The 13216-nt window shown below is 31.2% G+C and overlaps 1 protein-coding gene across 5 annotated transcripts in view; it reads right to left on the bottom strand.

Annotated features, from left to right (window-relative positions):
- Positions 1-10704, bottom strand: part of LOC134691282 (FYVE, RhoGEF and PH domain-containing protein 6-like) — a 42581-nt gene extending 31877 nt beyond the window's left edge. For 2 of the 5 annotated variants that reach the window (XM_063551732.1, XM_063551742.1), the window contains exons 1-2: positions 2961-3119; positions 220-268 (exon numbers count right to left, since the gene is read on the bottom strand). In XM_063551732.1, coding sequence (XP_063407802.1) covers positions 220-268; positions 2961-3030 — 119 coding nt within the window. In that variant the 5' untranslated portion in view covers positions 3031-3119. Of the gene's footprint in view, positions 1-219; positions 269-2960; positions 3120-3749; positions 3887-10515 lie in introns of those variants that run through there. The other 3 variants (XM_063551750.1, XM_063551754.1, XM_063551723.1) reach the window with 3 other exon arrangements.
- Between the last annotated feature and the right edge of the window lie 2512 nt (positions 10705-13216).

Genomic DNA, 13216 nt, shown 5'->3' with positions numbered 1-13216 from the left:
AAGGTAAAGTTTAAATATTTTGTTTGTAATCTCATTATCCACAATTTGTTTACAAGCCATTTGTATACCTTTCACAATGTCTATGTAATGCAATTTAGTAAGAGAATTAAAGAAAAGTATAAACCCTCAGTGTTTAATTTTGTTCCATTGGTACAGCTAGATATATATTTCAAAGTAACACAATTATTAAGTTGATAAATTCCTAAATACTGCACCTACCTTTTGCAATCTGCATCTGCATGCACCATTTTACTTTGTTCTGTTTCATCTGTCGAGAAAATATGAAAATTGATTATAGTGATCGAAAACACAAATGTGGTATTTACATCTTAATCATAACAATCCTTTTCACTTCTCATGTGTCTATCTCGGCTCATCAGACACTGTTCACATTTGATGCACATCAGTTCTATAAAGATAAACAGGTTTTAATGAAGTCTGGTACAATCAGTCAATATACTCCTCACTGACCACCAGCTAATCACCTCATTAATCAAAGGATAGGGTCACAACCTTAAAATAAAGGTTAATATGGTTTACAAATATTATAATTACTCAGAATAATTGTTTATCTAATTCTCACAGCAGTCAGGTCAGGATCAATACATTGCTTTCTTTAATTCTCTTCTACAAATACACAGAGGGTAACAAATATCCAACCTAGAAGGTCATCAACTGGATGATAAACTCCTCCTGCTTGTAGAGCCTGCTTCTAAGCTATGCTCTGATTATAATAAAGATAGGGAGAGATTTAACATGAAATATATATTCTCATTTCTTATCTCAACAAATATCTTTTGAAAAAATAAATTGTAGAAAATTCTTTGCTGCAGGTATGTCTAATGATGTTAAGATTTGTCTAAGCACCTCCATCAAGAGATAATATAAAGCATGTAAACAGTCATCTGGTATCAATAGGACTGCACTTCTTCCTCATTATATAGCTAATACAAATCTTGTCAATTTAGTTTTATTTACAAAGTTTACAATTTGATATTGTGAAAAAAATGTTCTTCTGCAGATATTTATCGAAATATGATTTTTGGAAAGATATTCTTTTTAACCCATCTTCATGTATATCTATACTAATTTTGTCAACAGAGAGGGTTGATTGGCAATTTACAAGTGTTTGTACTTTTATGATTGAAGAGGTATTAGACTACATATTACAGAACTTGGTGCCATTCCCATCCAGCAATCCATATGCACATTCTAGTGCTTCTCAAATAATAAAATAATATGCTAAAATTTAAGGCCTTAGGGGCAGTGATATTATACTAATTCAATCAGATTTTGAAAAATTATTAATAATAACCGTTACTTTAGTCCTCCAGGCTGTCTACCTCTAAATCTACCCCTACTGAATCCTATTTAAAACAAATTGCAAGCAGCATTCAGCCACTTCTCCAATTGACTGGAGTTAATTTTAATCTACTAGCATTGTGGTGAAGTGCTGAGTTGAGTAAACAAAGCTATCAAAAATACTCATACAACATTGGGCCCAAATATATTGGTGGCATTCGGCTGTTACCTGGTCTTTGGTCAGGTTGTTGTCTCTTTGAAATATTCCCCATTTCCATTTTCCATTTTATTTTATAGAACTATCACCTGTCATAAACATCATTAAGATATCCTTACTTTCATATCATAAAGGCATCATAATGTTTTTCTCACTCAAATGTACCTACAGATTACTGAAACTTGGAACAAATATTTATACAAAAATAAATAGAGATAATCTTCCTAGTGTAATTAACAGATACATCAAATCTTCATTGTATACAAAACTTCAATCTAATTTTCTCCTCAAATCTTTGTTAATTTTTGTTTAGCATTTTTTCATGGCATCGTTACAAAGTATCTGTTCACTGAAATCAACTTAACCCAAACATTTCATTGATTACATATATACTTGAAGTACACCAAGAATTGGCAAACAAACTAAACGACAGATGTGCTGCTGCTCAAACTTCATATAAACATACTTCTGTACTTTGTCTCCATTAGTAATAAAGAGATCTGTCACATTACAGTATTCAAGACAAAAAAATCACTAACTCTATATCTCCACTTAAGGAAAGCAAAAATGTTGAGAGACTGAGATATTTAATAGAGAATCATATGTTATTGGTTTTGGTTCCCCTCTTTTCTTGGCTTACTTCTCCTCTTGTATTTGCTAAATAAAGGCAACAGTAGTAAACCGCTGTCCAAAGGTCATAAATTGATTTCGAGTAAACAAATCCAGGTTAAAAACTTAAATCAAGGGATTTGCATCAACTATAAGAGGAAAACATTGAAACAACAGAACACTGAAGTGTAACAAAAAAAAAAACGGGCAAAAAAAAAAGCAACACGCACAGAAAGGAACTATTAGATAACAACAATGTATTGATTTGAATTATCCTTGGCTCTATTTTACATAGATGCATTAGCCCGCTGCATATTGTTTTTACAGTTTGATTTGTATGCAAACTTGTACAGCTTGATTAGATTATGAATATTTAACCTTTGATGGAATCCAGAACAGGAAGATTTGAAATTAAAAATAGTCACTTTTGATGTTGCCATGGAGAATGGCATTTCTATAAAATTATGTCATTTTTATGTCTCAATATTACATAAACAATAGTAAATCTGTTTATTTAGTTAATGTATGTAATGTTTGATGTAGGTGTGAATTTCTTGTTCTGGGTTATCTAATCTTAAATTATCTTTAAAATAAATATTTAGAAACCTTACACTCTTTTAAAACAACATACAGAGATATAGTATTTTGCAATATATGCATAATTTTTTAAACAAACAATTAAAAGCTGTTTTTGATAAATTTATGAATCAATAAATAAGAAAATTGCGTATTTTTTTTTCAAACAAACAATTTTGATAAATTTACGAAGGAAAATATACAATGAAACTAGTTATAAAAAACATGCAGATAATTCTGGTAAGAGTAGGCTCACCTGTAAACAAGATACAGTTTCTTTGTTTTGCACAGAATTTTACAATCCAATTTAGTTCTTTCTTATCCATATTATTATCTCAAAATTTATTAAATATTAGAATATCAACAGACGATTAATACTTCACTGCACCCTATGTATAAATATATTCAGGAAATTGTAAAGCTTTCCCTTCCTATAGACTATAAAAGTTTCCTGCCACAGTATATTCATGGTCACAATGTCTTTGTTCAGGTTATAAGTTCAGGAAAGTATAAAGTTATTTCAACGATGAAAATGGCCCATTTAATCAAATTAATTAAAAGTTATCACCTACATGTAGTAATTGGATAATTTTAAGAACCTGATCAAGAAATGAAGGATACAGTTATCCAGTGTTGACATGAATTAGAAATTAAGAATATCATAGAAACATATATTCTGTTATTTTATGTTCAAATCATTGGAAGCAATACGATTTTCTATCCCTAAACCTTCCCTTCCCAGGTATGTATGGCCTCAATTCAGATGTGTAGGCTTATCAATCCTCAAATGAAAGTGCTACATTAAAAAAAATGTCTATTAATGTAATAACTTCCCATGTTTGACGTGCACTTTGTTAACAACAGAAAAATTAAGGAAATCTGAAATAAATACAAAAATTTTAAAAATAAATTTATAAAGGGTTGTGTGTGGTTTCTGTCCAGAGTTTCTGTCAAATACATTTTGTACATGCAACAATAATAAATCCCAGAACACTGAACAATTTGTTAAAGATATAATTCAATAAAATATATATATTTAACCCACCTGATAATAAAACCATATTTCACAGCACTACTCCAAGATTTTAAAACAGATATTCACATTTGTAAACCTCAGATTTAATCAAACTCTCCTTCATAGAAAGGAACACCACACTCTCCATAGATTGTGTTTGAAAACTTGTAAAATGTCCATTTCCTGTCTTAATTAACTGATTTAAGCAGGGGGTTATATGAGAAATTAACTATGGCATTATTAGTTGTAGATAATGGGGCGACAAATGAGATAACATGTTGATGGAGGTAAAAAGTGTTGATAGTGTTGTGCATGGAAACAATTTATGTCATGAACGTTCATCTTCATGGATAAAGAGGCATCTGCTAAAATTAAGAGTATTCTAGCTATGATCTACAACATTTAATACATGAGGGTTTAGTTTAAACATACAATGTATTTACTTATAGTGGATTGGGAAACAAGTTTTGCAACTTATATTAATCCCTTTCCACTTTGCGGGTGCGAGTGCTGCCTTGTAGCGGCATTAGCCTACTCTTTTTCGAAATCTACAAGGGTGTCTTTAACGTGCAAGAGATATTGCTCTCTCTTAACATGGGTCAGCCATTTATCGTCCCCTTCCGACGGACTATCATCGTTTCCTTGTGACCATACTCGCAAATGGTGTCAAGGGAGAGCCGAAAAATCGAGTTCCTGAAATTTTCATCCCGAATGGGAATCGAACCAGGAACCTTTGTGTTAGTAGTCCGATGCACTATCCACTACACCACGGCTTTCTTAATACATGAGGGTCATACATGCATGGATAGATGGGTCAATATTTCATATGGAGGAAAAAAATTAAGCCAGTTTAATTTTCAGTCCATCGTTGCAATATTCACTATAAATTATTGTCGTATCCAACAGTTTTTAGACATTATCAGTAATTTCTATCAAATTCTGAATTTCCAAAAATTTTGAATTTCCTTCATCTCCTCCTGAAGAAACAAACCAATATGGTTTCTTGCCATTTGCTCACCATCTAACCATGTGAAAACAAATAACAACCATCATGAGAACTTTATCATACTGAATTGAAGATCATTGAATATTCCAGTATCATACTATTTAAGAGCCAAAGTTTTTACTATGTGGGATTTAAAAAAAAAAGTAACAGATGATACCATTTAAAACTCATATTAAAAATCAGTGAATCTGACAAGACCATGGCTTAAAACAAAAGAAGACAAACAAGACTATAAAACACTACATAGAAAACTAAAGGCTGAGTAACACAAACCCAACATGGTTCACTGGAAAAGGAAAGCAGAGCCTGTCCCACTACAGTCACCTGAGTAGTGTTACTTGTGGTACTTAGAAATATGTTGATAAGTCTAAACCAATGATGTTAATTACAATCAAGGAAAAGAGGACGAGAATGTGGTTATAACCATTGAAACATATCCGCGGTCATCTGTGACACACACTTTCTTTAAGGGTTAAACAACTTGTGAACTTTCAAAGGGATGACTTCATCTTTACCACTTCTGACCATTGGTTCAATAGCTTCCTTGTTAGGTTAAAGTACATTTTGTATATGTTCATAGTATGTTTATAAATAAATGGAAATGGAAGGTTTCATAGGTGGACCCCCCCTTTTTGTTGGAAATATTTGATTGATTATACAGGGAATCACTGAAGCATATGGAGTGGGCTCCCCCGAAGGTCACGTAGTGCTCCCCTCCCCTGTGATAAGGTACCAACCCAACACAAAAAATCCAAACAACAGGTCAGCATAACTTCACCAACAATACAGCTCTTTATTAACCTGAGCATACTTTAAATACTCTTGAAAAGTTATGAATAAAATTAAAAAAGATTATTGAAAATCTGCCATCAATACCAAATATTCTAATTGACAAAGCAATAAAATTTTACAAAAACAACCAATTCTAAACTAAAATTTTGGTTTATTTTGTCATACAAACAAAGCAGTCAATTACTAATTTTAGTTTCTTCAATATCTCTACACAGTGGCAGATGCAGGAATTTTCGAAAGGGGGGGTGCTAGCCCAGGGCAAAGGGGGGGTGCAAAACATATGTCCCGATTCAAATGCATTGATCGGCCAAAATAAAGGGGGGGGGGGGGGGGGGGGTGCGCACCCCTGGATCCGCCACTGCTACAGCAACTTAATTTTGTTATCAGTCAAATTCATCAAAACTGAAAACAATTTCTGCAATATTTTCTAAAAGATTGACAATTTCATTTCTCAAGCTTTTAAAGGATAAATGTTAAACAAAAATATCAAATGTCAAACGTCAATATGGTCATTGTAACAAAACAACCACTATAATGGTAAATTAGCATTCTAAACTCTGTATTTAAAGTTAAGATCAGAGGGTACACAACAGTTTTGAGAATCATTTTGTTATTATTAGGCTATTAACCTTTCAAACATAAAAGGTATTACATGTATACATAATAAACCATATAGAAATTGTGTTGCAGCAATTGTACAAAAAATATTTCATGGCAGAAAAAATCATTTGTGAATACTACAAAATGTAGATGCATACCTTATTTGTACAGATATGGCACAGTGCAGGCTTTGCTATTGCAGTACATTACTATAATTCTTATATCAGATGAACATAAAATGAATTTATTATTAGATGCACATGTACGTGCAATGCCAAAAAACAGTGCACATTTCATTTTTGTTGCACTAAAATCAAATAACTGGTTTAACAGGATTTGGTATACAAGGTACAGAAAGATGGATTGATTGAATACTACTAAACATCCCAACAGCTATATATTCAGCCTAAAAGGCTACATTGTATGTGTATAAAGGCTATATTTTTAGTGTTTACAGGCTATATATCTAGACATAGAGAAATGGTCACATGGTGAGGGGTAAAAAAATGAATCATTAACACTTTACAATGTTATAGAAATGTGCAAACAATTTTACAAAAAGTGAAATATACCATATTGACTTTATTTATATTTTCATGTTTATAGTTCAGCTACATATGTAAAGTCAACCTAACACAGAAGATTGCTTCAACATGAGCAGAGTGTAGCAGATCAATGAATTCTAACATTAAACAGGAAGAGGATCTAATTAAACAGACGTCCAGGTGTGAAAGTAATTATAGAGAAACCCCTTACCTTATATTTACCCCCTCTATATATCAGAACATTCCAATGAATGAATAAGAAATAATTTGATATCAACGATTACATCAATAATTTAAAAGCGATGCTCAGTTTACATCTTACTTTTAAACAGGACAATAACACTTCTGTAAATTAACACCCAATGAAATATAATATAATAAGCTGAGTACAATAGGGGTAAAATCCCTCAGCTCTACTACAGTATACTATATATACATATTTCAAGAAGGTCACTAAGCTTAGGAAAATACATGTATGCTTTATATACCTTTAAAAGTGTCCTGCCAAACATGCCCCCATTTATAAATGTATTGCAGTCTATTGAACTTAATTTTCTATTTTTGTTTTGGTTATTCCTAATATGAAATGATTGGACTTTATTTTTGGGCTTACTGAGAATATATTGATTTCATTAAACATACATGTACCTGTACAAAATGTGATTCAATGCACACAGCAGTATTTGTATTATTTACACAGATCAACGATGCATTATAGTATAAATTTTAATTTTATGTTGTGCTTTGATATTATTATACTTTCGTTATTAAATATCAAATGCTAAAATGAGGACATAATTTACTTAAATTGTGTCAAGGAGTTGGTTTAGATGAGTCTTTTTATGAATAAGAAAAATGAGTATATGATAGAATAACACACTTAAAAGTGAAATATTCAAGTTGAAACAAAAATCAAATTTTAAAGTTATGGATGGTTTCCTTTTCTACTTAAAATGAGCAATGTCAAGGTCGTCAATATGCATTTGTAAAATATCATATTAGCAGTGACATAATATACAATTAAGGCAATTATATACATGTATTTTATTACCTAGGTAGTAAAAGATTTCTGACAAGGAAGCAGTTCATTTTATATGACCTATTTAGTATATCATATAGATAACAGTATATATAATGTGGATAAAGGAGATGTCTTTATTTCAATTATGATTCAAATATTATAATTATCCACTTTTAAATTTCTTAGTAATATTTATGTCATTGATCGACTGGACACCAGACGAAATCAACTTGACCCTTGAAATTTATTATGTCACAGCAAACCATCATAAAATAAACTTGGAAATTATAATTACATCTTTATCTTCATTTCATTGTAGTATATTCATTTTAATCATGTGAACATCACATTCAATTAAATCTGAACTTTCCTTCCTAGTGTCTGAGACTTAACAGAGTAAACAGACACAAGTTCAATCAAAATCAGAAATCACAGCCTTCCAAGCAGCATAATTTGTAGCAGTCTTTTTAAAAATAATAAAAAAAAATTAATTGCTTGAATATGAAAAATTAATATGCTTACACTGCATAACCATTGAGAGTTCTTGTACAATTATTGGTAGATGTGTTTTATACTTAAAACACTCCTATGGTCAGACAAAATACCATTCGTATTTGATTGAAACACCATCTTCTAGAACTTGCATGGCTTGATAGAATATCTTCAGTCAAGTATTGACAAGACACTGACCATGAGCAATGATCAGGAATCAAGTTGTATTAAATTTGTTATCAGATATAGAATTGTCAATGGTACCATTAAATGTATTTTCCATAATACCTAACCATTGATGAAGAAAAGTAAGGTATTGATGTTTCCTTAGTTTTATCACTTACTGATGAGGATTCATTTTTATTTGTAGAAAAACAACTTCATGTATTATTTTTGGTCAATCACACTTTCAATATTATGCTATTAGTCTAAGCACACATTTTCTTAATACAAATGTAGATTGCAGACTTTGGCAAATCCATGAAATAGCCATAAAATACAATTTTTTTCTCAATCCAAGAAATTTGATATCAATCCCCAGTACAAAAAAAGTTCATGAAAGAAATGTATGCAAGAGGTAAAGGATTAATTCTTTTTTTAACATGCACATCTGTGTCTACCTTTAAGTTAATGTTTCCTGATCATATGAAATTTATGTTATTTAAGAAAGTTTGATATTTTGTTTTTTTCTGTAAGCATAATCCAAATTGGTGACCTACATTTGCACGGATTTGAAAATGACAAGCATTACATTTGTGTGGAGAAATGGTATTAAGTTTGCACAAATTTACATGTACAAATGTAGTTTACCTGAGGGTTTTTTCAGAGTCAAGAAATTAAGTCTTCTACATTGTTATCATGAGCAGGCACATTTTAACCCTGCTTTCTGAAATAAGTGCCATTTTCTTATTTCCTCCTAATGGTCTTTACATAGGATCATGGTTATTTGATGTTATGTTGAATTGCTTGAAGGTGAGGTCAATATTAAAATTTCTAGAAACAAGATGGTACAATGTACATGTATTTCAAAATTCCTTATAGTTACATGTATGCATAAGGATGCTACATTTGAATGTGCATATGTTTTTGCAATTTGTGATGATATAAGATTGAGAATGGAAGTGGGGAATGTGTCAAAGAAACAACAATCCGACCATAGAACCAACAACAGCAGAATACCACCAATGGAATGGGTCTTCTATGCAGTGGGAAACTCCCGAGTCCTTCAGCTAACCCTCAAACAAACATGTTAACTATGTACAGTATACTAGTTCAGTGATAATGGAGGTCATACTAAACTCAAAATTATACACAAGAAACTACAATTAAAAAACATACAAGACTAACAAAGGCTGGAGGTACCTATTTTTCAAAGATCAGCAAAGTGGGTGGTTCATTGCACATAAAACTTGCTTATCCATGAGCCAATTTTGTGTCTCTACAGGCTATCTCGGCCCTGTAAATTCATTTATCATGGAGTAATAAGGTGGTGTTGTCTGTTTCACTGTCCCATATTTTTAATATTGCTTATTCTAATATCCTTTATTGTATTTCTATTATATTGTACTATCTTTATAATTACATTGGCTGCCTTTCGTGAAATTTTTATCTTTTTTAAATTATAGCTTATTGGTACTCTTACAAACAAATGTACTTGTAAGGTATAAACAAATATAAATCTATTTACAACTCACAACCACCACATCTTATTATGTTCAGTATTTTTGTTCTTTCATTGTTCGTTGTAATACATGTAAAATTCAAATTCCTGTGTAGGCTTTAAAATCCTCCAGAATAGTTTTGGCAGAGACATATATACACATACATATATATGTGTATATATGTCTCTGGTTTTGGCTTTTAGAAAAAAATGGCAATTTTCATAAGATCATATCAAAGAATGGATTTGAGAATTAATCAAACCACAGACTTTTAAAACAGTTGTATCTGTCGCTGAAGATTGTCAGAACATATATATATATCAACAACATCAACCTTATACAAAGTTTGTATATATTCCAATCTATTTGAATTGATTTCTTATTTGAACATCAAACCTTCAGGGTATTCAATGGCAATGTACACTGGATAATGAGACTTTTTTGAAATAAATAAATAACAACAACAAAGATATATGACATAAATAAACATTGTCATCAAATGTAATATGTTGATATTACTTCAAAGGAAATGTTAACAGACGAAGAACAATAAATGAACTGCTGCAGATTATTCTTTCTTTTGCTTTTTCTTAGCCGTTTAACAAATTTATCAACACAAAGTCATAATTTACAGAGGATTTATATCAAAATTTATAATATTATTTGAGGGGTTTCTTACCATTATTCTCATCTTCCATGACTGATTCATGTTTCTTTGGTTTCACACGCTTAGACAGTCAGGACTGGCGATGATATATAATTCATATTATGCATAATATCAAAAAGAATATTCAAACTACTTGGGATCTTCGAAATTCTTGAATGAATCTTTTATTATTCCTGTATTTCCGGTGATGTCACATAGATAAAAAAAAGTCAAATTCAACATTTATCACGTGATACGTTAATTCTACAGGTAGTCCACCTTGAGCAAGTTGAAAGGCGGCAAATATGAATTTTAAAAATTTCTCCACATCTCACAACTTTTCAAAAGACAATACTAAATATGTAGATACAAAAGGCCTTATATCGGTTTTAAATATGACTAGTCTGTATGATATCAGTTGTTATATTTTCAAGTTGTATCCTAGATATCTTAGATATTTCATTTTTTCCAAACTTCTTACATTTAAAAATTATTGGATGATCTTGGTAATAACTGAAAATGAATGATTTTTATAGGAAGAAAGTGCTTAAAAAATCCTTGTGAAAAAAGTAAAAATTGTAATATCTTGTAATCTTGTATCTTGTAACAAGATTCTTATATCAATAATGATTTTTTTTCTGATCCAAATATCTTTTTGGATGAGGCTATGCTCAAACTTTTTTTCCCAAAAAGCACAGGTGCTTAGGTATATGATACATATATTTTTTTTATTTTTCTGTTGTTGATTAAAATATTAAAATTTCTATATTTATAATCAACAACAATTTATTTATTTATAATGCATACATTGGCGAATCCAGGGAAAGGGGGTGTTCCGGGGTTGGACCCCCCTTTTTTTGCCGATCAATGCATTTGAATGGCAACATATAGTTGGAACCCCCCTTTTGTCCTGGGTTGGGATCTGCCACTGACATATCTATCACTTCTGTGCATGTCTCACCTATTTTTGATTGATTTGCATATTTCAATTTTAATTTCAATGCTTGAGCAAATATCTATACAAATCAAGCAAGCCAAACCAAACCTTAAACTTGCTTGCATTAAGATTAAATTTGTGACCATAAGCAATTGATGTTTTGAACTAAAGGGGTACCCTTCTTCTACTGAATCCCCAAATATAGTTGACTCTTGCTTAGAGTGAGAAACAGACTCTGTGGCTATGGATTTTTTTGGAAAAAAAAGTTTGTTTCCAGTTTTTGGAGAAAAAAATAATAAAAGTAAACCACTATTGGTCAATGTACGGCCTTCAACACAGAACCTTGGCTCACACCGAACAACAAGCTATAAAGGGCCCCAAAACTACTAGTATAAACCCATTCAAACGGGAATACCAACAGTCTAATCTATATAAAATAAACAGCTGCTCCATGAGCACATGATACCCCGACGTCTTGTGTGGAAGTTTTATGCAATAATCATAAATAGTTTCTGAGAAAGTTTTAAGCAATAACCATATATTGTTTTTGAGACAAGGCGGGACATGTGAAACCCCCAAACCTGTTTTTTTTTTACAAAAACTAAATAACACTAAAATAACATTTGAATCAAAACCAAAAAGTATAAAGATCTTTAGATTAATATAACAAAGAAGTGTGTAAAGTTTTAAGCTATAATCATAAATTGTTTTTGAGATACAGCGCGACATGAAAAAAAACCTCCCCTGTTTAACAAAATACTCAATAACTCCAGTTTTGAATCATCACCAAAAAGTATACAGATCTTTAGATTAATATAACAAAGAAGTGTGTAAAGTTTTAAGCAATAATCATAAATTGTTTTTGAGATACGGCACAACATGTAAACCCCCCCCCCCCCCCCTCCCCCTTTTTTACAAAATACTCACTAACTCAAAAATGAAATTTTGAATCATCACCAAAAAGTATACAGATCTTAAGATTAATATAACAAAGACATGTGTAAAGTTTTAAGCAATAATCATAAATCTTTTTTGAGATATGGTGCGACATGTAAAAAAAACCTCCCCCTTTTTTACAAAATACTCAATAACTAAAAAATAAAATTTTGAATCATCACCAAAAAGTATACAGATATTAAGATTAATATAACTAAGAAGTGTTTAAAGTTTTAAGCCATAATCAAGAATCGTTTTTGAGATACGGTGTGACATGTGAAAAAAACACACCCCTGTTTTAGTTACTAAGTGCCGTAACTCAAAAAGTTTTAATCTTATTTTCACCAAAAAGTATACAGATCATTTGACTATCATAAGAAACAACTATTTTAAGTTTCATGAAATTTGGATAAGTTGTTCTCAAGTTACGGTGCGACATGTTTACGCCGGAAAGACAGACGGATGGACGGACACCGGACATTTGTATACCATAATACGTCCCATCAAAATTTTGAAGGGCGTATAAAAACGAGAAACAAGTATAAATTAACAAATGACAACTACTGTACATCAGATTCCCGACTAAGGACAGGTGCAAACATTTGCTGTGTGATTAAATGTTTTAATGGTGCCAAACCTTCTCCCTTTTTCTGAAACAATAGCATAACATCACAACATAGAAAACACAGGATAACCTATCAATTGGCAGGCTTAACTCAATCTAAAAACGTAAATTAACACACTTTGAACAAATAAATTTGATATGCGATATCTGAATACAACATTAACACTTTTCAATCCTTCTATATAGGCCAAACAAACTTTACTATTAGCTTATATATAGTGTTTGAGAGACAGATA

The sequence above is a fragment of the Mytilus trossulus genome, chromosome 1, assembly GCF_036588685.1.
Source record: "Mytilus trossulus isolate FHL-02 chromosome 1, PNRI_Mtr1.1.1.hap1, whole genome shotgun sequence".
NCBI classification, from domain to species: Eukaryota; Metazoa; Mollusca; class Bivalvia; order Mytilida; family Mytilidae; genus Mytilus; species Mytilus trossulus.
This window is presented reverse-complemented; position numbering and strand designations above follow the sequence as displayed.